The sequence below is a fragment of the Anticarsia gemmatalis genome, chromosome 5 (assembly GCF_050436995.1).
Source record: "Anticarsia gemmatalis isolate Benzon Research Colony breed Stoneville strain chromosome 5, ilAntGemm2 primary, whole genome shotgun sequence".
Taxonomy (NCBI): domain Eukaryota; kingdom Metazoa; phylum Arthropoda; class Insecta; order Lepidoptera; family Erebidae; genus Anticarsia; species Anticarsia gemmatalis.
The window spans coordinates 8,179,188-8,206,071 of NC_134749.1; the positions used below are offsets into that span (position 1 = coordinate 8,179,188).

Consider the following 26,884-nt stretch of genomic DNA (forward strand, 5'->3'; position numbering starts at 1 on the left):
AATATTAATTACTGTTAAAAAAGACAAAGATTTATTTTTTAAGTTGAGGTACAGAGCTAAACAGTACAAATACACGTTAAATATAATACCAAGTTCATTATTATGTTGATATATTAGGGTACATGTTAAATAACAACTACTAGGTTTTAGATACAAATTAAAATTATCTAACATTTCATTTAATTAGATAAAATGCGCAGATTTTTATGTAATCAGTTATGGCCTGTTGCTCAGGCGGGCGGCGTGAGTATTGGAAAATGAATGATGGTCTTTCCGTGTCGACGTACAGCTATTGCTGCCTGCAAAATACTTCTATCTATAACAACAATTATTATATTATTAAACTAACACAAAAAAATAATCTGTAATGATGTGAACGTTTACAAAGCCCTAGCAGTGGACAATACAAAAAGTCCTAAGCTTTTAATATTTCCACCAGAATTTAAACAAGAAAAGTTGAACAGGTTTTAGAATTAAAAATATTTATTCTATAGATTTAAAACATGTTTTTTTACCATAATGGCGGCATTTCTCACCACCTTTTTCATAGCAAACGTGTATATGGCAACAGATTTAAGCAAACAACAAATTACGAATTAATAAATAAATATTTGTAGTAAATTAACAAGAAACCTAGTCTATCTACAACTAGGTTTAATTGGAAGTCGTTCCTTAACTGCCCAACTACTTATATTATTAACTTAATATTATTTAAGAAATATATTAATAGGGTGTTGGTTAATGTCCATTATTATTCATTTGTAAAACTCAGATCTTGACAACATGCGTGGAAGCCGAATTATACTATGACCACTGTCACCCACTTATATTTTAAAAGCCGCAGCATAGCATTTGATGCAAAAATATAGCCCTTATAATATTATAGCTATGTAAATTATAAGTACATGGTTTTTCAGACGGCGTTGCCGCCGCGTCGTGAGGGACGTCACTGATAAATGATGACGGCATCGGATAGTGATATATAGTATTTTACCAAAAGGTTCCGCATTTATCGGCTATAAATTTCTGTTTTCGCCAACTATCTCTAAGTTCAGTAGTCAGTTAGGTAGAGATCTCTGTGTCACCAGTATTAATGGGTCATTTAGTAACTAAGCAACCGTTGCTTTACTGACAAAAGCTGGTTCAGTGACGTTTGTCTTTATTATTCTCCAACTACGAGAATGTGGACAAATTGGGTCCGAGACTTGTAGCGATAAATAATGTTCAGTCATGGCTTCACCCCATCACTAAGAGCACAAACAATCCATTAAGGGTGGTTAACAATTATGAAATTGTATTCATTTTTAGGTAATGAAATAGGTCTTTTATGATTTTTTATTATTATTTATGATTATAAGTGTATGTGATTTTTATATAATATATTTGCTGGGTACTACTTTGTACTTCTAATAAATAATTAAAAAGAAAAACATTTTAAAAGAAGTTCTTCCACATTTTTTCAGTGTAGGTAGGTACTCAAAATAGGTACAACACAAAATTAAATAAAGGTATGATCCTAGCTATGCTATCGCGTAACCCGTGTTAAAAGTCCAAGAATACGAGATTAATGGGAGAAAAACAATCTAATAATATTTGTTACTCAGTGCAATTGAACAAATAAGTATCAAGTAGCTACCTATCAAATTAGCAAAATAGGTAACCACAAGAAAATTTACAAAACATCAAGTTATCCATGTTCGAAAAAAACGCAGATCTGTAAGAAACTAAAAAAAAATAAACATAGGCCTGGTTACATGAATATCGAATCGCCTTATGTGTTTTAAATGTATGTAACTCCATAACAAGATCACATCTAAAATATTTTTATTTCACATCAAGCGATAATGAACTATTAAATATCTAATTACACAATATTGCAATTACCTGTCGAATAAATAATATTTATGCACTTTATTATCTTAGAAATTGATGCTTAGTACACCTCAGCTAGTACGCTAAATTGGCATAATATTCATTATTAAATATGCATTTCAACCCATACATGTCAATATTTTCAAGCAAAAGCAATAGAAATGTGATCTCAAAATAAATTCGTAACTGCTTAAAGAAATAATGAAAATCTATAAAAAAAGGTCAAGGTAATCTAAACTTATTGTAAATCAGTATCATATTGAAACTTGTAGTATGTTTTGACAAATTAAATTCGAGTTTTAGCTCATAATGGGAAAAGAGCATTGAAAGAAAAATGTACAATTTATTTTGTTAGCATTTGATAATTCAGTTAATTATTTTATCGTAAATTTATATTCCTGAACGAATTATTTAGTGCACCGTCTTGCCGCAAGATGGCGTACACAACAGTTTCATCAATTCTCTTTGGTTTAGCGTTGCGCTAGTGTATCGATTTTACGTACGACGACTAGGGTTCACAGCCGTCAAAATCCCAAATATAAAAATGATAAAATCTAAACAACGCCGTGTTATTTTTGAATATTATATTGATTCTAGAGATTAATCTTATCAAAGCTTTGCGCTGTTTAGTTCTCATTTAATAAAAATGGAGTTATAAGCATTTGAATAAAAGAGATAACAATATGTATCATGCAGGCAACACTGGAATGTCTATGAATTTGACCCCGAAGCTCGTGTCCGGAGCAGAAGGAGAGTGTGGTGTAGGGCCAGGCCCTTCGTTTTTGATCTTCATCTTGTCGAATATTGTGTAAAATGGGCACATAATAGGTAAATAAGGTATTTTAAAAACAATTCCTTACTGTTCCCTTTTGTTATTCTCGCGTTAGACTTAATATCTACTAGCAAAAATACATCGCGGATCATCCGTACGAGTTAGTAATGCTAAGAATATCATCCAAAGTCGCGTAATGATAATTTTATTAGTATAAAATTTAATATCAGTGATATTTTTAAACTATATGTGGAACACTTTCTTGGCGTTTACCTTGCAAGTCAATTAGATATTTTTAAGTGCGATAGATTATTATGTCCTCGGGATTTCGGTGAATATGTTGAGACAATGGTGTATCGATTATTTTGCGCTAACTAAATGTCATCCCAGTGTCGTAGTGTTAATATTAGAAGTCTATGTTTGTGACAACGATTACTATTGTCTAGGCATCTACGCGTTTTATATTAAGCATGCAGAACTTCAATTTAGCTTGAGTGACCAAAATAGTGCCGACGTTTTTCATACGGATAAATTCATCCGCTCCTTGACAATATCTATTTTCTGACCATTTCGTGAGTGGAATAAGAACAGCAACATAAAACTAAAAATATAAATAGCACTTAATGTTTATATTTTAATTATCAATTAAAATATTATACAACAAAATATGATAAAGGAAAATATATTACTTACTAGTCATACACATAATAAATGCAGGAAGTTTTGGATAGAATTCGTGACTTTTTTTCCTTTTTGTTAGTTTACTCGCATGATTAACTTCAGTATTGAATAAATCGTTTATTGTTACAAATAATTTTAAAAAAAATCTTATCAGAATCTGTTAGATTTCGGTAATCTCATTAAATTCCAGTTAGAATTATTTCGAAATTTTAACGGACTTCATTACTTAAAGTATAGAAGGCACTATTATTAACATATTTTCTTTTTTGTTACAGTTACATACCTACTCAAATATTTGAAGATTTGTGCTCAAAGTTTACGCAGTAAGTTAACTAATCAATCTGTGAATAATAAATAAACTGTGTTAAAATGTCCAATCCAAATCGTGAAAGTGTTAGTACTCGGTTTTCCGACAACTATGATCTGAAAGAAGAATTGGGGAAAGGAGCCTTTTCAATTGTGCGACGAGCTGTCCAGAAGTCCACTGGCTATGAATTCGCTGCTAAAATTATTAACACTAAAAAACTCTCGGCCAGAGACTTTCAAAAGTTGGAAAGAGAGGCGCGAATTTGCCGAAAACTGCAGCATCCCAATATTGTAAGGCTGCATGATTCTATTCAAGAGGAACATTTCCATTACCTCGTATTCGATTTAGTTACGGGCGGTGAATTGTTTGAAGATATTGTAGCCAGAGAATTCTACTCTGAAGCTGATGCATCGCACTGTATACAACAAATTCTTGAGTCTGTACACCATTGTCATCACAATGGAGTAGTGCATAGAGACTTGAAACCTGAAAATCTGCTATTAGCCAGCAAAGCTAAGGGAGCTGCTGTTAAGCTGGCAGACTTCGGATTAGCCATTGAAGTTCAAGGCGACCAACAAGCGTGGTTTGGTTTCGCTGGTACTCCGGGATATTTATCACCTGAAGTACTTAAAAAAGAACCCTATGGCAAACCAGTCGATATTTGGGCATGCGGTGTTATCCTGTATATTCTGCTTGTTGGATACCCTCCATTCTGGGATGAAGACCAACACCGGTTATACGGTCAGATCAAAGCTGGAGCTTACGATTACCCATCACCAGAATGGGATACAGTAACACCCGAAGCTAAAAGTCTAATAAATCAAATGTTGACTGTAAACCCAAGCAAGAGAATCACGGCTTCCGAGGCACTCAAACACCCATGGATTTGCCACCGAGAGCGTGTTGCTTCTGTTATGCACAGGCAAGAAACTGTGGATTGCTTGAAGAAATTCAACGCAAGGCGCAAGCTGAAAGGTGCAATTTTGACTACTATGCTTGCTACGCGCAACTTCTCTGGAAAATCTATGGTAAACAAGAAGGGCGATGGATCCCAAGTCAAAGAGTCTACTGATAGCAGTACGACATTGGAAGATGACGATCTGGACAAAGATAAGAAGGGAGTAGATAGAGCATGTACCGTAATTTCAAAAGAGCATGATGAAGAGACTCTTACAAAAGCAGATTCATTTGGCAAGGCTAGAGGAGACAGCAACGCTTCTTTGCGTCGAGCAGAAGTAATAAAGCTTACTGAAGTGCTCGTAGACGCCATCAACAACGGTGACTATGAAACTTATTCCAAGTTATGTGATCCTAACATTACATCGTTCGATCCTGATACACTGGGAAACTTAGTGGAGGGCATTGAATTTCACAAGTTCTTCATTTACAACACTCCCACTCATTTAAAAAGCAATACGACTATCCTCAATCCTAGAGTGCACCTACTCGGAGACGACGTAGCCGTCGTAGCATATGTATGCGTAACGCAAAGTGTAGACGCGGAGGGACGACGAGCTGCCCACCAGACACAAGAGACTCGCATCTGGCACAAACGCCACAACAAGTGGACAGCAATACATTTCCATCGCTCCTAACTAGTCCCTGTTACAACCCACTTCCGTACGCCAGAGGAGAATGGTCTCGCAAATCAAATTATCTGTAACGGCGATGTCGTTACACCTATTGTAACTCTTTAAAGTATTTAATGAATCAATGAGACCGTAAGATAGATCCTCTTCGTCGTATAATATAAAATTTATTATCCAATTCTGCTATAAAACTTACACGAATTTTATTAGATTCTTTGTAATCCCAAAAATTAAGTTAATTACTTATAGGTAAATGTTATCTACACCAGTGTAAGCAATTCGAAAGTTACTTCTTATCCATTAAAGTCACTTAATAAAATTTACAATGTGGCTAAAATGTGATACCGTTAAATTCAATGCTTTGTGCTAGTTTATAGTAGAGTGTACAAAATTCTGATCTCTGACAAAATCGAAGATATGTCAACGAATATCGAGGCACAGTGTTGCTTAACAACCAACTATATACTTACCTACCTATGAAATCTCAACATACCAACAGATCTGATACTAATGAATCTATATTATAAGTAAATCAGCAAACATTTTCAAGATTTAGAATTATTAGCACATTTCTCAGTAAGTCTCTCTACATTTTTAACTATGAATGTTTTGTCGTGCTTAAAAATGGTGTTCTATTTGTTATCAAATACCTAGTTAGTAAGATTTAAGTAACTAATAAAACATGCAGTTATTGGCACTATGCACTTAGAAATTATACCTAACAATGAGAGGAGTTTCGTAGTTTATTAAAGTTAACATTTCATCTATTTGTAGAGTACATTGTGTTAAGTTTTCCTCAACTACTTAGAATCTATTTATGTATTAGCTAGTGCAGGATCAATGTACTTACTTACATATTATATTTTAAGTGGATTATATCAATTTTGTCAATTTTTAGATTTTAATAATAATAACATTATTCTGCTTTTGGCTTTTCTCACCAGAGCCTTAGTGTGATGTACTGTTTAATTTGATTGCTTACTTTTTGATTGAGCTGGACTGATTGTTTGCGATATTGGTTCTGTACCTGATTGTCAAAACAAATTGTACTTGATATAGCTTAGAATTTTAAAGTGATAACTGTGCAAGAGAATGGGATGCATGTTGGTATTTGTCTTAACTAAGAGGAGCTTGGTCAACAGTGATATTAATGTTATAAAGTAAAGTGTTTTTTGCACAGTTTCACTTAAGAGATGTGCTTTAAATATTGGATCTATAACTGTAAGTCTGCAGTAAATTCAGTATTTCCTATAAATATAATTAGATATAAATGACATTTAACCATGTTTTTTACAATTTTGTAATATATTTTAGTATAGTTAGCAAAACTTAATTTAAAAACATCAAGGGAGTTGGAATTGTAATATTAAAATGCATAATAAGAGTAAAATATCCACATAGAATTCTTAATCAACTAATCATGGTGGTATTTTCACTGTATACAAAGTACATAGTTGTGCCATTATCATTGAAATTAGTGCCAATAACTGTAAAAAACTAAAAATGTATTCTAGTCTTTATTGTTATCTACGCATATTTAGTAATTAATCAACATTTTTAAAATTAATTTTGAACATACATATATATATAATTATACATACATAGGTACATAAACTTACAATGTGTACATAGATATTGATTTGCACACTGCATGTTTTAAAGTGTTGTCTTTGTCATTAGCTAAATAAAGAATATTTTCTTTGAAAATATTTAATGAGGGTTTGTTATCTAGATCATGTTGAATTTATTTGATAATTTACTTCTTCATAAATAGCGGCTCTCCAGTAATGTTAAAAGACTAGACCTTGCCCGCTGAGCTAACTGAACTACAGAAGGCTTAGATAGATTTAGAAACATCTGTTGTGCTGATTCATTAATGGTAAATAGTGTACACAAAATCACAAAGGGTTCAGGACTTGTTTTTAAATGATAATGCTGATCATTCATAAAAAGCTTTTTTTCTGGTTTGAGCTATTTTATCTTACCAGCAAATCAGCGGTTCAACTATTGTTATATCAAGTTTGAGTGTTTTTTATTTATGAGGCTATTAACATTCAAAGATATCGAACAAAATGAGGTTGCAAACATTGTGGCGAGAATACTTATTATTTATAATTAAACTATAATGGTAAAAGATAAAAAATTACTATCAGCATTTCTTTTTTCAACCTGTCCTGAATCAGACAACACAACTTGTTAGTTTTTAAGCTCAGTATCATCACACAGTATGTAATTATTACTTGTTTTTTTAAATATAAGTTATAGTTTTTGAATTTTATTTTTCATATGTTATACATTAGCTTAATCGCTAACATATTCTAGAACCATATTTATGTTTACCTTTATATAGTCTACCTAAAGCTGAAAGTTTGCTTTGGGTAAATTGGAATCCCTTCTTTTTTTACAAATTGAATACTTATAAAATATCAGTATAAATATATTCTGGTCATTAAAATAATATTTTACTTATAGTATTTGAGATTGTTGTAAATTGTATGAACATCACAATTTATATTTAGAACAAAATAATTATTATGTTGCTACTTTATATATAGTCATTGTGGCATAATTACTATCACTTAAACTGTTAAATAATTACCAGAAATTTATAAAGAAGAGAGAATAAGAATTATACCTAATGCAGTGTGAGATGCACAAATGTATCATGATTATATCTTCCAGAATAATTTACATTTCTCAAGGACAAGATATTTTAGGTATTTATACATGTTAGTCTTCCCTCAACAGTGTTCCAGTTAAATTAAAGGGATACCTACTCACAGCTACTGTCAGCTTCAATTTAATATATTTTCTACTTAAAAGTGTAATCTGCTCTCCACAAATTGTTAATAATGCACATTTACCTGTTTGCATGCATTTATCTCACTGGCTTTTACATTTAGGGGGGCTTTTAAAATGACATTTAACTCTTTCCATTGGCTGCTTTTTATTATTACATATACAATATTTATATATAAATAAAATTATAACAAATTGTTTTACAAAAAAAATGTACTTAAATATAACAAACCATGTTTAACCATTTGTGACAAAATGTACTGACCATGAAGGCACTCTGTCTGTGCTGACTTGGCTTGTTCTAAATGGTTTCATGGTACATATTAAAATTATATACATAATATGGGTGCATTGCAATATGGGTACATTTTTTTAAATATACTAGAATAATAATATTTTTGTGTCATAATTTTGAATTAATAATTACTTGTGTAGTAAAATTGCTGATAATCCTCAATAGAATAAACATAATCTATTCAGCTAGAATTGTGTTTAATGTTTTCAAGCCAAACAAACTATTTTGTCTGGCTATGTAAGCATGAGATTGAAATAATTATTAGGGTGTTATTAAGAGAATTAAAATCATGTGTTTAGTCAAAATTACAAACAAGTTGCACCCTTGCCTAGGTATGTGGTTGAAATTATTTTATATGTTTTGTAGTTAGAAATATTACAAAAGTATTTTGAACTTTGATGCACCACAAATTTCATTTAGAATTTGCTCTTTTTTATCATGAAGGCTAAGTTTGTTGTAGAATAATTTCCAAATGTGGAAGTGTAGATGTATAAAGAATTGTCAGTATATTTGTATTCAACATAATTTCTTGGACCTCTGCATTGCCGATTATCATGTAAAATTCTCTAAAATAAAGTTCTTTTGATCTACAATAACACACTGTTTTTTTTTATACATTATGACCTATTTCACAATGACTTGTTTACATGACAAAGATGCTAAAAATAAATTATCTACATTTAAATATATCATTGGCATATTACATTCTACTTTAGACTATTACATTAACACTAACAGACTACTATTAATACAACTACTGAGCAAATACCTATAATAACTAAAACTTACATAAATAGGAACACACAACTCACTCATAGTTCAGATACTTCATTTTTGAATGAACACCTTTACAGCCATCAATAGACACATTGAAATTCTTGAGGATATTTTGAAATTCTCTGTCATTTAATTGTTTGTTTCCCAATTCTTGTCTTATACATGCTTTCAAGTGATCTTCTGTCAGTGGCTTAAACTCTATGAGCCTTTTATGAGCTTTTATATGAGCAAAATTATCCAATAGTCTATTATGAAATGTTTGGTCACATCTTTTATCATAACTGTTATTGTCTTCATTACAATTAAATATTAAAATCACAGTGATATCTTTATCCAAGTCTTGACTCTTATCAATTACATTTTTTATTTGAGTTTTGATATTGAAATCATTTATAGTCAAGTCATCAACAATAATTAATGACGTTTTGCACATAGTTAGGCCCCACATTAACTCTGTAGAAAATGTGCTTTCAAATGTTGGCATTGTATAGTGATAAACATTAGAGTAAGATCCAACAGTGTCTAATAATAGTGAAGAAGTAAATGTTTTCCCCACACCAGTCCCACCAGAGAAAAACACTATTTTACTTCTTGCATCTGTTTCTAAGGTGTTGATCAAACTATTTATTGCCTCTGATTGTCCATATAACTTATGAGAAAGAGTCCCTCTCAAGAGATTTAAGTTGAATTGATCACAGCACCTTAAGCTCAACATGTGGTAAGCTATTATAGAGATGAATATAACAAATATAGCAGATATTAACTTGAGCAATGCACCTTTCAAAGTTCGCGGTGGCTTCTGGATGATTATATGACCTTTTCTAACGATAGGTTGTTTGACTGGACTTGGACTAGTACGATGATGCGGTAGTAAACGATCCGTTGAAGCAGACACGCTTATTCTTGACGAGGATCTCGTGAGCGGTTTTATATCTTCATCAGAATCAATATACGAAATATCCATATCTTTCACTGATTGACTACTCAGATCAATATCCATAGGCTCATAGTTTAAATAATTCGACTCCATGTTTCATAAAGTAACCTCTTATCTGTTGATCCACATTACAAATAAAAGAAGTGTTTACATTTAAAATATTTTAAGACATATTATTGGGTCAAAATTAAATTATCAATTTATTTTCAAATTCAACCACCTGATCATTTGTCATTCACACAGACGTTTAAAAAATGTTGCCATGCCATGTAAGGAATAATGAAAAATCTGCATTATAAAATGTACCTATGTAGATACCTACCTCTGGTAGTTACCTAGTTTCCAAATATCTGTAGATATACAAAAGCGAAGTAATTACAATTGGCTCACACGCTCACAGCTAGTACCTAAGTTGGTATGAATGATACCTACCTACACATGAGTACTTTTGCATTTCCTTAGAAAGAGCTTTGAATTTGGTTACATATTATCACAGCAACTTGGTGTACCTCGAAGAAATATGAACGGCAAACGTTTTTAGGAAAGACCTAGTTTTGGTTATATTATTGCAAAAACATTTCTGAATCAACATAGAATTTAGTTACCTTATTATATTCACTGAAGTGTATTAAATTAGAGCGATAAAAAATTGGTAATGGTGATAGAATATTACAAATTTAAAAGTAAATTTCCGCTTATGCCTTCAATTAGTTTTTGCTCGATAGCTCGTGCTTATAAATTAGTTATTAATGTCGTATAAAGAAGCCTGATAGTATAAAAAATACTAAACTTTAAATCGACTATTGCTTCTGTACATATTTTTTTGACTGTCAATGACTATCACTTCACTTCTCTACAGTCCGCAGGGGTCATTGTGCCATGACTGTCACGAAACAGTAACAACAAAAGTAAACGTTATTTTCGAAATGGGAGATAAAAATGATGGCCAAAATATTATTCACAAATCGACACCTCCGCCAACTAATAGAAAAATACGAAATCCATTTGATAAAGCTTTGATAGATAGATTGCATAAACCGTTATGCAGGTAAGTATTTTTTATTGTAGTAATGTGATGTATCGTTATAATCTTTGATGGACGTGTTCGAGTTTATATTTAACAATTTTCTTTAATACTTCATCTTTCGTAGTCCGGGTATGTGCAAGATATATAAGAAGAAAAGTAGTGGTTCTTTTCGGTGGGATATTGATCAAGCATGCACATTGGTGCCAGCGGACATCGTCGCGTGTAACAGTCAGTTTGAACCCTCGCCCGATCCTGCTCTGGAGAAGATAGCTGAAGAAGCCACAGACAGGTAATTTTATATCTTCTTATTTCTATTGAACATTTTGTTCATAATCTTTTGACATAGTTAGTATTCTATTTATGTATGTATGATTTATTAGTTTTGTATTCGAGTGTTTATTGAGCCTTTTCAAGGCATGGGTGGTACTAAGTAATAAACATCATGACCAAGTGTGTCTACTCAAGTCTACTGCTGCCATTAAACATTTATTGTAATACTTACTTTTTTATAAAAAAGTATGACAACACTGTTTTTCATCAATCTTTTACTTGAATAACAGATAGCTCCTTCACCTTCATTTAAAATTTCTTTCCTGAAATCCTGAAATGAAAATCTGTACAATAGGTGCCTGGTAAATTCTAATAAAATTATCAAAGATTTATTATCTATGCTATCACTCACTCACTGGATATTTAAGTGCCAAGTTTTATTTACTTTCTGAATATCTACTAATTTAGGTAGGTATTATAAATAATTCAATTAGTCTATTATTTATTAATTTCAACTTTATGTACAGTGTCTTAATGCATCAAAGCAATCTCTACCAGTCAACCATTGGGACAAATAAACTACCTTTGTTATAGTTTATCTTACTTAGAAGCAATAATTCTTTAACTTCCTATTTCAGGTTTTTCTCACAAGAAATGGTGATGCCTAGTCCTCTCATAGAATCATCTAAGAAGCTGAAACCACTGCTGCAAACATCCTGTGATGCCAGTATTCAAATTGACAGCTTGATCAAAGAAAAAATTGTTGTTACCAGAGAAGGTATGCCCTGGAATAAACATTATATTCTTAGAAATATTTAATGCTGTAGAATTGATGTATTAGCAACTTGAGAAATGGTTAAATCAATAAAATTTCCTGTTTGTTTAAAGACTTTTGATTCTGTTTCCAATGAAAAAGAGAAAAGAAAATATCTTCATCATACCATTCAATAAGTTGACTAGCATTTAAATTAATAAGTATTAATTTTAATACAATCTCTTTCTAAATATGCATTTGTTCAACTTAGATTTTGGTGCCATTGCTTAGCTTTATTTTAGTTTCAGCACAAACCATCCTTACATTGCCTCCTGAGCTCCCACCAGAGCTTGAATTACTTCTCCAGCCATTTTGCACTTTCACACAGGTAACTATGCTTTTTAGTTTTTATCTAAAAAGAAGGACTATTTTACAAAATCTGGAAGATATTTTGTAAAATTATTTGAGCAAAAATGTGTATAACTTAATTAATATTAACTGCTTGTGACTACAATTTTAATTAAAGAGAGAGAGAGAGAGCATTGTTAGTACATAAAAAACATTTATAAATTTTATTTTGACTTGAAATAAGTGTCACATACATTTACAGAACTTAAGTCTTCTTGTTGATACTGTTTTTATTGTGATTGTAATTATAATGTTATTGGTTTAGCTTTGGTTGTGCCTTGTTTTATTGTGAGGTATTTTAAAAATAATTTTCCTCATGTACACAGTCGTTTGAAATACTAGAAAAATGAATTTTTTCCTGCTACATGGTTGTTGTTGTGGCTCACTAAAGGCCTAACCCCTCCCTCTTTTGAGAGGAGACCTATGCACAGAAATCAGACAGCATAAAATTGCTACATTGGTTTTGCAACTAATTCCAGGACCAGAACATATCAGGTGAATATGAGATCACAGCCAATGGATCTCTACGCAGGAAACTGTTCTTTGAAGAGCACAGTGATATGGAACATTATGATTCTGAGCAGACTGATGATGAAATACACATGGAGCCCCGCCCACCTTCTAGTTATGAGGCTCACACACCTGTCGTGTTTAGCCCAGATTTGGTAAGTAGGTAAAGTCTTAACAGGACCTTAATTTTTTTGTCCTGCATCATTTTATGGTTACAACTGGCTGTTGTGGCCGAATATCGGCTCTATGGACACTAACTAGCAATCTGTAAAGTCCAGCTAAGTTTGAAGGAGATGTTAGGGGGGTGGTTCACATTATACAATAAATGAGGGGTCCCATAAGCTCTAGAGCCCAAATCAACACTTTGGACATAAAACTGTTGCTGATATTATTATAATCTTGATTTTATTATAGTATTTTTAACTCAAAAGTAGTCTTCATATCTATCTATTTATCCTGGTCGTACAATACAAAACATGTACATCATTTCAACATGCAGTATCATTTAGTTTAAGGTCTTCATAAATTCAATAAAAATTATTGTTGTTATTCAAATTCAGTGATAAGTGCCCTTCTAGGAAACTACTGTGTATTTTGCTGTTACAATGTTTTTCCTTATTATTTTCTGTGCTGATTATTTTGATTTATTTTGAGGGCGTTATATCCTTACCATAGAACGAAACAAATAAAATTCTGACGTCACTTTTAATGTAAAAAATTGTAAAATATGTTGAAAGTAGTTTTAGTACTAAAAATATATCGAAAAAACAATGGCGGTCAGTTGGTCCCGTCAATTCTTCGGAACGACAGGTCCGGTTTAGATCTCACTATCTACAGCGAGACAGATGGTCGCGAACATTAGTAAATAATAAGTATCTGTTACTAATTATAGAGTCGCGACGTGGTCACAAAAGGTATGAAGCGTACATTCGGGACGCCACTGAAGAAAGGGCCGTCTGGCAGCGGAAAGCCTTGTTATCGCAACAAGATACTAGATGTGGTGGACTTTGGCGAGCCGTGCTTCAGTCCCATAGGCTTCCGAACTCCAAAGCGCACTGATGATAGTCCTGCAACAACGTCTTCCTTTGCTTCTGCTTCTATATCGCCTGTCACTAAAGCTGCATCCAGTGATGAAGAGGTCTGTATCCTGTTTATATTTTTTGAAAATTTATATTTTAACTATCTCTGTAACCTAAGCGGTAATGTATATTATGCTGATCATAGGGCCTCGGGTTCATAAGTAAAGTTTTTTTTTAAATTTCTATTAGAGTATTCTCAACAGTAGTCAGCATAATTTTATAGCAATAGATTCGTAATAGACTAACATTGTCAATAGCAAAATCCCGTCATTAATCAAATTAAGTCCATCACGCTCCTTTGGCCACTGCCTAAAACGTGATTTCAAATAAATAACATTACGTTGCGTAACACTAGAGTCGCTGCACTTTATAAGGTCGTGTCGGCATAATAATTTATATCCTGCTGTCCCGAAGTCTGTCCCGACTTGCTGGAATGGTCAATAGCCAAAGTTGCAGTGAATTAACTTATTTCTTGAGTAGACAATAATAATAAAGCTTTGAAACTTGCCGTAAGTTATAAATAATTTATTACAAAATAAGTTATGGATTGTAATCATAACATAATCTTTCCTAACAAAGTAAAGTGTTAGGTAATTGCAGTATCATGTGTTATAAATGTTTACTTATTCTGCATTAAGTGGTTGCATCGCTTGATACTGTACTATCGTAAAAATAGTATATAATTATGTTTACGTACATTGCTTATCTGTTTGTAAATACTACTTAGTAATTACAATTTACAAGAATTTTGTATTTTATTGCTTATTATCTTTTTTTGCAGAAAAATAACTTTACGTCTCCTGAATCGGAAACTATGGCTACGTGCTTGGACTGTGTTGAATCTCAACAGCCAGCTGAAAAGAAAGGCTCATGCTTGTGTAAACTGACTCCTAACAAGATAAAAAGAAGTGCTTCACTTAAGGAGTCCCCACCGAAAAGCAGGAAGGGTTCATTCTCGTTCTCTGAAAAACGCAGTCTCAGTATGTCCAGTCTGCATCGAAGCCGCTCAGTTCAGAAATTGGATTTCAGTATGGATATGAGTATAGATGGCTCTCTGCACAACCAGTCACAAGGTAAGAATTATTTTTCAAGAGTTTTTTTAATATTCTGATACTCTTAATTAATGTAGTCTATACTTATCTAAATGTAGTTATAAATAAATATTTTCTTATTTTTTCAGCTGACTCTGAATCCAGCTCACCATTAGCGAAGGAAGCCACATGGTCGATTGTAGAAGCAGCCAGTATTCATGACTTAGTCAAAGTAGAAACTGCAAGGAACAAAGTTTACGAAGTGCAATCGTCTACTAAAATACATAGTGTTAATGTAAATATAGACGACACGCCTATCAAAGGCAAATCTAAGAGCGCCAAGATACGCTCACACGAAATTAGTAAAATTCGGGCTCCAATTCCTACGAGTCCCCTACACATGTCCTTAGATAATAGTTTAGATAATTCAGATAACCCACTGAGCTTGGAGGATAAAAAGATAGACTTTAACAAGGTTGATCTCAATTTTTTGACTGATAATATTTCTCAATATGATTACACTGCCAGCAATATGACCAAAGTGGGAAGTGATAGCTCAACTAGTTTTAAGAAAGTAGATAGTGGATTTAATGAGAATACATTCTATGCAAACGCCTCTAGTTACTATGAAAGTGCCATAAAACCCTCCGAACTAACAGTGACTAATGTATCTAAAACTAATAATAAGAATGCTTTAAAAGAGATTTCGAATGTTCATTGGATGCGAGTTGACAGTGGTTTCAAAGACGAGTGTTCGTCAGATGTTACTCAATTCTATCCAGAGAATGAGACCTCTGTGAAAAAGTTCACTAGTTTCCATTTTTCTGAGGCTAAGTTGGACGACAAGGAAAACTTAGCTACTGAGGACTTTGACAAGTTTCTTGTTCAAACAAACAAAAATGAAGCTATGTCCATGTCGGACATTTTCACCGACGACATGACATTCAACTGTAACTTTTCTTCAACTCCATCTAAGAATAAATCTCGTAAAGTTAATTCTTGATTATTGTTTAGCTAATTAAGTTGTTTTGTAAGACAATATGATGTTTTTATATGCATTTACAAAGTTAGTTAATATAGTTAGACTGTTTTTGACTTTACTCCATTATTGTGGATGGTTTATAGAATTATGATGAATTGATTATTGTAAAAGGCTTATGACTAAGGAGTAATATTTTTGCATGAAATAATTATTTTTGTGAATTTTGAGAATTGTGTGTTTACTTGGGTCAAGTAAAATTAAATAAAGTTTCAAGACTGAAATGATAAATAAACATTAGTAGTTTCTTTAAATGGGTTTAATTGTGAGTGATGATATTAATGACAGTGTGAAGGAATTACACTCTGTCCATCACAATTCTATACTATTTGTCTTATGACCTCCTTAATTAATAGACAACAATATCTGCAAAGATAAAGCTCGCTATTTAAATTTTGTTTTGTTGTATACTCGAGCATATCGCATGCAACAACATGATTAATTTTAATGTTTACAAAATGATTTAATTTCGTTAATTAGAGGACATTATCAAGACCGCCACTCCAAAGTCCATGTTTTGTTTACTCGTTTATTTAAATAAGGTATTTTATCAATTCAATAGTATTATGTACGAAAGCTATTTTTGACATCGTTTCAATGTATCGTTGCCATGCGGTATTTAGATAGATGTAAAAGAATAGGTAGATTAGGTGGATAGCAAATTTGCTTACGATACCGAATAAATTATTTTATTTACGTGTATATCTAAAATTAAACATTTATGTAAGCAATGATTTTAGTTCGTTTATTTAAATGTCATGCAAAATTAAACAGATAATGAACGATTTAGTTAATTAACATTATTTACCAAACTTAATTAATGGTCGTCTTAATGTGCACACAAAAATAACATAATGTGTTATAGAGCTGTAGCTATTGCTACACGTATACACACAATCGTCGCGACTGTTCGTGCGTCAATCGTTTTTAACAAATAACCAAGTGATAACGTTGTAACCCCTGTTATCGCCGTATCCCGGAACGTCTGCGAACTACGAGTGATGAGGATACGTTAGGTAACAACGGCGGATACTGGCGGAGGTTAAGTGCGGTGCATTCACTAGTCTCTATATAAACGACGGACTACAACTACACATTTCATTTGATATTACACATTGAGGAGGAAAATAGCAAAGCGTTAATTGACAACGGGCGATCATATTTCGCTACGTTTGAACATACTTGATAACGTCTGCTGTGACGTTTACACGTGCGCGGCGGTACTGATTGGAAGCTTTCGTTCCATTGTTTTTTTGTGAACAGTTATTATAGAACCGTTATAATGTATAACAAGACAAGTGCTACGTTGATGCTGCAAACTATTATGGTGTTGATGGACAAACAGAATTCCACAGATGTGACTAATTTCCCCGGTTTTCCTGGTTAGTTTTTTCTTCTATTTAGCATGCTATTATTTTAAAGCAATTTGTAGTTTTTTGTTAAGTCAGTAATATGAATTTTATTACCTGTCACTTTTATTATTACCTACCCACATTAATATGGTATTTTAATTTGAATACATGTATTGAAGAATTGCAGAGAATTCGTATTTTATGGCGTTCGAACATATTATATTAAACAAGATTTAGGAATATGTATTTTTTATACTTGTTTTCTGCAATTTCTAGATTAAAATATAAATCTTATTTGTTGTGTAGGTTCCTACTCATAATACACAAACATTAAATTACGCCTTCTTCCCATAGAGGTAGACAGAGACCAGAGAACGGCACTAATAATGTACTCATAATGTACTTGTAACATAATATACCTACACAAATGCGTAAATAAAAGAGCTTACTCAAAAACAACGTCCAGTCGAAAAGGGCATGTGTGCGCGCAAAATTAAAACTATTAAATTACGCTGATAAGTGCCGATAACTAGAATAAAATTGATAATAATAATTACTTGTTGCCTCTGTTACAACTATGTATAAATGTATCTCTTGTCTGTATAAAACCATAAAATTTTAATAAATTATATAAAATGATGATTTGTTTATTTTTCAAGACGATGTGGAGTTGGAGCGTTGCTATGGAGATTATGGGTGCTTCTCAAAGGCCTACCCATGGACAGAGAACCGGCCTGATAACTACTTTCCTGTGCCACCGGAGGCTATGGCCGTTCGGTGAGTTTTGGAAACTGACAGAAAATAACATTACTCTGATCTAATCTAAGTGATGGTTATGAAGGGCTGCAAATCTTTAAACATTGGTCTTAGTATGGGTTGGTATACGGATGACCCAGAAACATCGATAATAATTTCGGTAATGGCGAAAGATAGTTTCTTTCTAGCTTAAATGGGAGTTCTAATTGACGCAAAGAACGACGATCTGCACTGTGATAGCTAGACTAAAGATTGTCGGTAGATTTCAACAAACTATCGAGTTACATCAATGGCTCTTCTGCTAATCGGTTGCCTAGATTGATCGGTTGCTTAGAGAGATTTATTCCTTGAAGTTGCCATATTCTCAAGTACTAGTAATTAAATTATTAAAAGTAGACCATTATGAATTCACTCGTTTTATATCTTAACACGAAGCCTAGGCAAATGTACGAAATACCATACAATTAAACCTCTGACAAAAGCTCAAAATTAGTCTATCAAATTATACATCTGATCTCGAGAGACTAATAGACCGTACATGTCATAAATAAAAACCTTCACTGATTACTTTATTATCACTTCGATGTTAGGATAACTGATGCGTTGTAAACTTTGCTTTTGACGTAATACAATCGGAAAGCAACGCATATCATGAAGTTATCGTAAGGTTAATTATACACATTTACGGAAATTTATACCTCGTTATAGGCTCATTAATTATATTGATACTCCTAATTAAGTATTTTATCTCACACTAGTTTAAACCAATGCCGCTGGAGAGTAATTCCCGGTAAGAAAAGTAACTATGGTGGCTTAGAAAAATCATTTTCTGTGTATTAAGCTTAATCAAAATGTCTAGTTGTTTCTGAGTAAAAAATAACAAACATTGTGACACAAATTCTCTAAAATTTTCGCATTGGCAATAGGGTTAAGGGTAGATAATATTGTAGATAGGATTTCCTTATTGAAATAATGATAATGATCTCTCTTAAAAGTACCTAGGTGTAACTTTGTTATTACATCTTTAGTCTGTTTATAAAAGGAAACGCCCTGAAGTAATCAAGTACAGCGTTACTTGATATGAACTTCACATCCTTGTTTATTCTTAGTGCGACCCGGTTTTGTGCAGATAGTGACTGAAGATGTTGCTATATTTAGATATTAATATGTGTTGAATTTACTTGAAAAACTAAAGATCAATAATGTCACATTGTTAACGGTTTTTCGAAATATTTGCAACACATTCTGCTGTCGTAACTAATTCAAATTTTGAAAGATCATTACGCATACATCATTCTTATAAACTTAGATGTGCATCTAGAAATATTTTCTATTTAAATAGAAAGAGTTGCTATCCGTTCAGTACGATTATTGCGATAGGCGTGTCTCGAACGTTTCTAATACAAATTATGTCACGATAAACCTTGCTTATCTCATATGTAATGCGTGTGCATTGATAACGGTTGAATCAAAGCCCTCATTAGTGGCACATAAGCTTCCAAGATCCGCTTCGTACTATCTTGTTTGTATGTATTTGTCCGAGTCTATACGATAAGGCGCGGGGGCTCGTCCATGACATCAATCAATCATGAACCGAGACATAACAAATGTTTACGTCCCATAATTGCATAGTGACGTCTTAACAATAAACAAACTACATATTTATTTTTTTGCTGCATTTCCCTTTATCTCGTGGACATGTTTTATTTGATATGTTGACCTTTGAATGTTCTGGACTTAGTACATTGATAAAGCTGCGTTAATTCTGCTTTAGTGTAGGTTTTTATGAGGTCCGTGTCATTTACCTCTGATTATTAGTAAATAGTAAACAAATATTATAGATTATAACAAGTATTTCATGTTATTATAGCTCACCCTTAAAAAACTGCTACAGACTAACAGCATTGATATACACGTGGTCAAACAGAGCAATCAATCAAAATAAATTTTCAAAATCATTTAAATATGAAGCTAAGTAAAGTACCCAATCCCTTCTGAAGTATAGGTATAATTATTTTCTTATTTTCAGATATCCGACATTTACAAGAAGAAATCGCAAGATACCAGTGATATTTGACGCGGATGATAAAGAAAAGATCCGAAGAGCTAACCTTGATCCTAGAGGCCCTTTTTATTTGATATCTCATGGCTTTCTGGAAGGTGGACATAAAATATGGGTATGTCTCTATTCTTTTCTAATTTTCAATGTTTAAGGCTTGTTTTACTGGTTTATAAGCATTGTTACGAATTCTATATTATGCCTGAAAAATGATCTCTTGCCCTGACAACTAGAACTTTTCCTAACTTTACCTACTATTATTAATTAAACTAAATTCTTCATTGTGAAATCGATATCTATTGTTTAACTTTTGGCTACTGATTGTTAAAGGCATGCTAAAATACAATTACAGATTCAAAACATGGCGGATGCTCTATTGAACTTGCAAGGAAACGAGGCCGCGACTGTGATAGTGGTGGACTGGCGAGGCGGCTCCCAACCCCCTTATGGACAAGCCGTGGCTAATATCAGACTGGTCGGAGTTATGACTGCACATCTTGTACATAATATTTACGTAAGTATTCATTGAACATTAAATGTATGAGTTTCAGTTCCTAAAGCTTTTCCATTTAGGAAAATGCTAGTCACAGTCTTTTCGCTTGCTCTTCTCCTATTACTAAAAAGAGTAACTAAGTAACTATCTTTGAACAGATAGTTCGTTTCAAGTAGGTAACAGGGTAAAATCAAGGTAAATTGACAAAGACGTAGAGCGTCATTCTAATGTCGCACCTAATAAATTTTGTTTTAATAATACGCTCTCTATTCTATTACAGGAAGTATTGGGGCTGCCGAACTTGGACAATTTTCATTACATCGGCCATTCTTTGGGAGCGCATTTAGGAGGTTACTGTGGACATGCACTGCAAAAAGTAAGTTTTATCTTACTTTACTTAACTACGTTTGCTTAAGTAAGTTTTATCTAACTTTACTTAAATCTATTGAAAAGCTTAATCAATGTCAATTTCATACCATATAAATATTTGTTTGATTAAAAAATAATATACTCGTAGTAGTTTTAGGTTTCTATGTTCCTTGTTATTAATAGGTACCCGCGATATAAGAGTAGTCCTTAGCGTAATGATAATGAGTATTTTATTGTTATGTTTCAGAAATTCTATCTAAAATTGGGAAGAATAACTGGATTGGATCCCGCGGCTCCTTACTTCACTAAAACTGTTACGTTAGTGCGTCTGGATCGATCTGATGCTAAATATGTGGACATCATTCATAGTAATGCAAATCCGCTGTATTTTAGAGGTGAGCCCTTAATTCGCATAAAAATAATGTGTATCTCAGCAAACTCAACCAGACTGTAGATTTACATCTCCGTCTCATAAGGACAGAACTGCTTGCTGTTTTTAATTAAATTTTATTTTTTTATGATAACTGATGTTTGCTCATCTATCCTCATTATTTTTTTGAATAGCAAAGTAGCTAAAACCTACCAATTTGCAAAAAACATTGATGCAGCTATCTGTAATAAACAGCATTTGTTTTGCGTCGCATTTCAATAATAGATTTAAAAAAATACTGTCTCTAAATTATTCTTTCACTCAAAGAATTATATTTGTTTCCAGGTTTCGGAATAACAGAGCCAATAGGTCACGTGGACTTTTATCCTAACGGCGGCACCGTGCAACCAGGTTGTAAGCAAGCCACCTCGCCGAACGGTGTGACCAGTGACTTGTCCTATCAAAACGTAGTCAAGCTACTAGGCTGTGACCATGAGAGGAGTTATGAGTACTTTACCGAGAGTATCGCACCCTCTTGCCCGTTTATGGCCGTGCAGTGCGAGTCTTATGATGTAAGTGGTTTTTCTGACGTCAGTGCTTTGTGTTAAAAACACGTTGTTGTGAATGATATAGATTTGTAGTTTGTCACGTTAATTTTGTATAAATATTTGTTATTGTCTGTATTTGTCAGTTTGAAATGAGGTTGTTTACAATGAATATTGCACAATTGTTACTGCTACTGTAATTGCTACTTTTTTTTACAAAATATACAAGGTTTAATACAGTTTCAAGCTTACTTCTAATATTTGAAGTCATAACGACGAGTACTTGTATTAATCGTATTACAAATGTTGATTTCATTTCATTTATTTATTTTTGGTAGCTTGTACTGTCCCACGGACGGGCAAAGGCCTCCCCAATGTTTTCCCGTAATTCCTATTACTTAATTTCTGTGCCCAATCCTTATCAAAGGAATCTAAGTTGTCACATTTACATTTCTCTTCATTTTATTGATTCAATAATATTATGTTCATTTCAGGCTTTCTTAGCTGGCAACTGTACAAGCTGTGATAAACATCACTATTGCATACCGATGGGATATTATTCGCACACCGTTTATAAGCGTTTACAGGCGAGCGGATTAGTCGACACCAATTCAAACATAGCCTTATATGCCATAACTGGCGGGAATAAACCTTATTGCAGTGAGTATAATGTCGATTAAAGATTTAATCATATAATCATTATGCTATCTTCATAAATAAAATCACAGCTTGATACAGCAGAGTCCTTAGAACGCCACTTGTATTACTTACTACCCTTACAAACTCTTGTTATTGTGTATTGTAAATAATACAAGACACAATAACAAGAGTTACAATTTCTTGGTTCCTTCACTTGCAAACATTTTTTTTACATTGTCGTTTACGAGTATCTAAAACCTACGTTTTCTTTTACAATATACCAATAGCATATTAAATGTATTTATTGTTTATTTCCAGGAGTACATTACGAAGTAGTTTTGAAAGTAGCGAACTCAACAGAAAGCAGAACGCATGGGCCCGAATCAGGCAAATTAGCGCTAACACTCGTCGACAAAAACAGAAATAGAAGTGATGATATGTTCCTAGACCATGTACAGTAAGTATAATAAATTTAACGTTACTTCGTAACTTCGTTCGCGTGAAAAATTTTACGATGTATCCAAGTCATAAGTTTTCTGTACGTACTTATTATTTTTCTTCAGAATTGATTTTGTAGTATTTTTGCGTTGAATGGTAACAATCGACGAAATGGATGAACCTACATATTTCCATAGTCAAAATCTAGTTGAGAAGTTAGACGAATAAATAAAAAATCTGTGGTTTATTTTGCGTTTGAGCGAATGTTTATAAAATATATTCAACATCCGGGAATGCTCGTAGGTATAACATAAAAAAAATGTTATTGAAATTGAGACACGGATTGCAAGATAACTCTTCTTGATTATTTTAAAGACATACCTACTTTTTAATTACGTATTCTTGAGATAATATGATTGGCGTCATAAATTAATAAAACGTGATTAAATTATTGCCAATTATATTGTTTTTGTTGATTATATAATGAAATATAGTGACTATCTGTTATACGCGCATTTTAATGGTTCATTTGTTATTACAGTAAACTGTCACACTTGTTACGTGCAATGTTATATGATTAAATCAATATAATATTAATAAAGCATTGAACATAGCCGTTAATATACTTTTTATAAAATATTATTGCCAAAATTATGGATTTTATTATGAATGCTTTATTTTGTTTTTTTTTTCTCATTTATTAGACATATTTTTTGTGCATACAACAATATTATAGTTTGTACGCTCAATGACTCCTTCTGTTTAATCGCAAACATCTCAAACGCTCGTGTTCGTTAATATTACTTAACAGATTTTAAGCAAACACACTTTTATATCTATGCATAATAGTCGCGTACCCGCTAAAAAAACTCTCGTATAATCTCCCTAAACTGTAATACAAATACTATTTATATAAATAAATATTAAATGCTACTTATCTGTTCTTTGTAGAAAGTTCTACAAACCTGGTGACATAGAAACAAAAATGGTGTCCGTCAAGGATACGGGTCATCCACCTATCTTTGTTATCGTTGAATGGAAATATGAGACGAATTTATTCAACCCAATGACGTGGCGTCTGCTGAAGAGTCCAAGCATTTACGTCGAGTATCTAAAACTGTCATCTATTGAATACAATACAGAGTAAGTATGATTCCAAATTATAATTTTCTTAAACATGTTAATAGATCTCCAAATATGTAAATGTATTGTATTTGAAATTGTTTTTGAAAAATATTAACACCCTACAGTTATCGTATAATAGCATTCATTACCCACATTTACTGATTTAAGATTAATTTAAAAAGTTCAGAATTTTTCTTAATAGCTTGTGGTCTGAGGAGCTCTTTATCTATGAAAACGCAAATAATAAAAAAGAAATAGTGAAAACTAATAACCTTTTTTTTTCAGCATAACTGTGTGTCCGAAACAAAATAAGCCGGTCGTAGCCAACCTGCCTACAATAATGAAGACAAAATATTGCAAGTTCAGGAAATAACTCACTACTAGATCTGTACATAAAACCTATTAGCGATTATAAGTTCGGACAATGCACTTAAAACAATGCCTACATAACGTAATGTTTACTAAAAGTATTCTAATAGTATTTATAAAGTCTAGAATTAGTTTTAGAGAAGATTAAGTAATTATATTATTGTTACTTACCAAACTCAAAATAATAATCTAGTTAGGCATAATATGAAATATATTTTTGTAATATAGCTAAGTGTAAGCACAATACAGTGTAAATAACTAATAAATGTAATTTATAAATAAGCAGATATTTTATTTCAATAAAATTCCAAGCACATCTAGAAATAATCAGCGCAATACAATAAAAAAATAAATAAAACAATTGGTTTAAGGAAAAGAAATAGAATAGAAAGAAAGTAGGAACTTCATAAAAATAAGATTTTAACACGTATCATACAACTAAAGCGTAATGAAGCCTAGTTTAATTGTTCTACGCACATTACTCGTGGAGTTATTATTTGCGATTTGAAGAGCACCGGCTCCAAAGTATTTATCATAGCCAAAGTTTATTTAAATCTGTTCAACTTTGGACTTTTCGCTTTTTAAGTGAAATTTTTCCTTACTTGTCCTCGGCTGCGATTTCAAAATTCTGAGAATTTAACTGTCTTTACCTGACATGTAGTATTATAGTTGAATTAAATAATTTAAATGACAAAATAAAATTACTAGGTATAACTTTTTAACATGTTGAATGTTATCATAATTTTAGGGATTTGAAATTTTGTATAAATATAATTTTATGTTCATAAATTATATTTGTATGACAAAAAATGCATTAAAAATAATTAATTATAAATAATATGACAAAAAAAATAGTAAAAGATATTTTATATAAGCCTAATAAAAATCGACATTTTAGTCGATTACTGCGATTTAGTGTTAGTGGATATCCCTCACTCCATCTCTTTCATTTGACATTTCGTTGACATATGTTACGGATGTTGATGCTGTTGTGTTATTGAATTCATAATCATTTAATTCGACTCAATACGTAACACTTAATATTTCGTTATATCATCACAGTCCGCCATCATAACCATATTGTAACTGTAGTTCAGTACCTTCAGTTAACATCATGGGCGATACGAGAAAGAAGAAAAAGTTTTACTTTCGGAAACGTAGAAACAAATATTTCTTGGAACCCGGCTTCAAGGGCTTTTTCTGCACGTGTAACTTCAGGGAGAAGGACTGTGTGAAAGAAGTTTACAATTTGTTGAACGAGTACGCCGGGAAACTGTATCCAGACCTCGGCATCGAACAAACATCTGCTCTACCGGAGTCGGCGGCCGCTGAAGACGATAGATCTGAGAGTGAGTCCGAAGATGAGACTGACATTGGAGATATGCTTCGGCGAGAAGTGGACTCCATCAAGAACAATTCGCAGAAATCTCTAAGGCTTAAAAGGTTCCAGGTTGTAGAGACTGGAGCCTCCAACTGCATTTTTGTCAAAACAAATCTACCTAGTCCAGAAGAATTGACAGCAGCCATTATCAAAGATTTAATGACGACCAGGCTCCAGAAGACGCGGCATGTTTTGCGTTTACTTCCAATTATGGCTACCTGCAGAGCTAATCTTCCAGACATTATGGAGGCTGCAGGCAGACTCTTTGATAAGTACTTCCTGAAGGAGCCCTCAACATTTGCTGTTATCTTTAATAAACGCTTCAACAACAGTGTTTCTCGGGACCTCATAATTAAAGAACTTGCTGATCTCATTGTTTTAAAGAATGGGGAAAACAAAGCAGATTTGAAAAATCCTGGTCTCTGTATAATAGTTGAAATTATAAAGGGTATGTGCTTGTTGAGCATTGTGGACAATTACTTTACATACAAAAAGTATAATCTCAACGAGATATGTAAAGACAATTCCCCCACTGATGAAGGAACCCAAGCCAAGAAGTTCAAGAGTAGTGTGACAACACAACCTGAAGAAAATAATGATACTTAATCTCTCAATGTGACTTTGTTTAATTCAAATCCTATTGTTAATTATACATTGAATATGAGTATCAGTAAGCTGACCACTAGTGTTAAGACTTATCTTGTATTTTTACTCCATTTTAATGTATTGTAGTCCTATTTCTAGGTTGTACCTAGAACTTCGATACCAACTCTTATACCAAAATTTGTCTATACCTAAATTTTTTCATAAATTATTACCAATAAATATACATGTGAAGTAA

The 26,884-nt window shown here is 32.6% G+C and overlaps 5 protein-coding genes across 6 annotated transcripts; 4 read left to right on the plus strand and 1 right to left on the minus strand.

Moving 5' to 3' along the window:
- Positions 1-2,585: 2,585 nt before the first annotated feature.
- Positions 2,586-8,911, plus strand: CaMKII (Calcium/calmodulin-dependent protein kinase II). 2 transcript variants are annotated; one of them, XM_076114577.1, is made up of 2 exons: positions 2,586-2,709; positions 3,601-8,911. In XM_076114577.1, exon 2 carries the CDS (start codon positions 3,695-3,697, stop codon positions 5,225-5,227), a length of 1,533 nt encoding a protein of 510 aa, XP_075970692.1. In that variant the 5' UTR covers positions 2,586-2,709; positions 3,601-3,694; the 3' UTR covers positions 5,228-8,911. The 2 variants fall into 2 exon arrangements, with proteins under 2 accessions (XP_075970692.1, XP_075970691.1); XM_076114576.1 differs by having other exon boundaries at positions 2,590-2,700.
- LOC142973039 (uncharacterized) lies at positions 8,410-10,264 on the minus strand. Its single transcript, XM_076114578.1, has one exon. It carries the CDS (start codon positions 10,120-10,122, stop codon positions 9,124-9,126), a length of 999 nt encoding a protein of 332 aa, XP_075970693.1. The 5' UTR covers positions 10,123-10,264; the 3' UTR covers positions 8,410-9,123.
- A 622-nt stretch (positions 10,265-10,886) lies between these two features.
- Positions 10,887-16,395, plus strand: bora (aurora kinase A activator-like protein bora). Its single transcript, XM_076114579.1, has 8 exons — positions 10,887-11,077; positions 11,181-11,345; positions 11,965-12,104; positions 12,383-12,468; positions 12,968-13,153; positions 13,891-14,136; positions 14,859-15,150; positions 15,258-16,395. The coding sequence occupies exons 1-8, from the start codon at positions 10,956-10,958 to the stop codon at positions 16,109-16,111; spliced, it is 2,091 nt and encodes a 696-aa protein (XP_075970694.1). The 5' UTR covers positions 10,887-10,955; the 3' UTR covers positions 16,112-16,395.
- A 138-nt stretch (positions 16,396-16,533) lies between these two features.
- On the plus strand, positions 16,534-24,935 carry LOC142973041 (pancreatic lipase-related protein 2). The gene is made up of 11 exons (XM_076114580.1): positions 16,534-17,529; positions 18,159-18,276; positions 20,285-20,432; positions 20,667-20,828; positions 21,088-21,183; positions 21,424-21,571; positions 21,892-22,118; positions 22,586-22,751; positions 23,049-23,187; positions 24,120-24,311; positions 24,579-24,935. Exons 1-11 carry the CDS (start codon positions 17,430-17,432, stop codon positions 24,664-24,666), a joined length of 1,584 nt encoding a protein of 527 aa, XP_075970695.1. The 5' UTR covers positions 16,534-17,429; the 3' UTR covers positions 24,667-24,935.
- Positions 24,936-25,617: 682 nt separating this feature from the next.
- Positions 25,618-26,884, plus strand: LOC142973042 (THUMP domain-containing protein 1 homolog). The gene has a single exon (XM_076114581.1). The coding sequence runs from the start codon at positions 25,777-25,779 to the stop codon at positions 26,647-26,649; it is 873 nt and encodes a 290-aa protein (XP_075970696.1). The 5' UTR covers positions 25,618-25,776; the 3' UTR covers positions 26,650-26,884.

Excerpts from the sequence above, each read along its gene's own strand:
- CaMKII (XM_076114577.1), top strand. The coding sequence starts at position 3,695 with ATGTCCAATCCAAATCGTGAAAGTGTTAGTACTCGGTTTTCCGACAAC.
- LOC142973042 (XM_076114581.1), top strand. The coding sequence starts at position 25,777 with ATGGGCGATACGAGAAAGAAGAAAAAGTTTTACTTTCGGAAACGTAGA.
- LOC142973041 (XM_076114580.1), top strand. The coding sequence starts at position 17,430 with ATGTATAACAAGACAAGTGCTACGTTGATGCTGCAAACTATTATGGTG. Across the intron at positions 22,119-22,585 it reads TGCAGTGCGAGTCTTATGAT|GCTTTCTTAGCTGGCAACTG; the intron begins GTAAGTGGTTTT and ends TGTTCATTTCAG. Across the intron at positions 24,312-24,578 it reads TCTATTGAATACAATACAGA|CATAACTGTGTGTCCGAAAC; the intron begins GTAAGTATGATT and ends TTTTTTTTTCAG.
- bora (XM_076114579.1), top strand. The coding sequence starts at position 10,956 with ATGGGAGATAAAAATGATGGCCAAAATATTATTCACAAATCGACACCT. Across the intron at positions 12,105-12,382 it reads AATTGTTGTTACCAGAGAAG|TTTCAGCACAAACCATCCTT; the intron begins GTATGCCCTGGA and ends GCTTTATTTTAG. Across the intron at positions 15,151-15,257 it reads TCTGCACAACCAGTCACAAG|CTGACTCTGAATCCAGCTCA; the intron begins GTAAGAATTATT and ends TTATTTTTTCAG.
- LOC142973039 (XM_076114578.1), bottom strand. The coding sequence starts at position 10,122 with ATGGAGTCGAATTATTTAAACTATGAGCCTATGGATATTGATCTGAGT.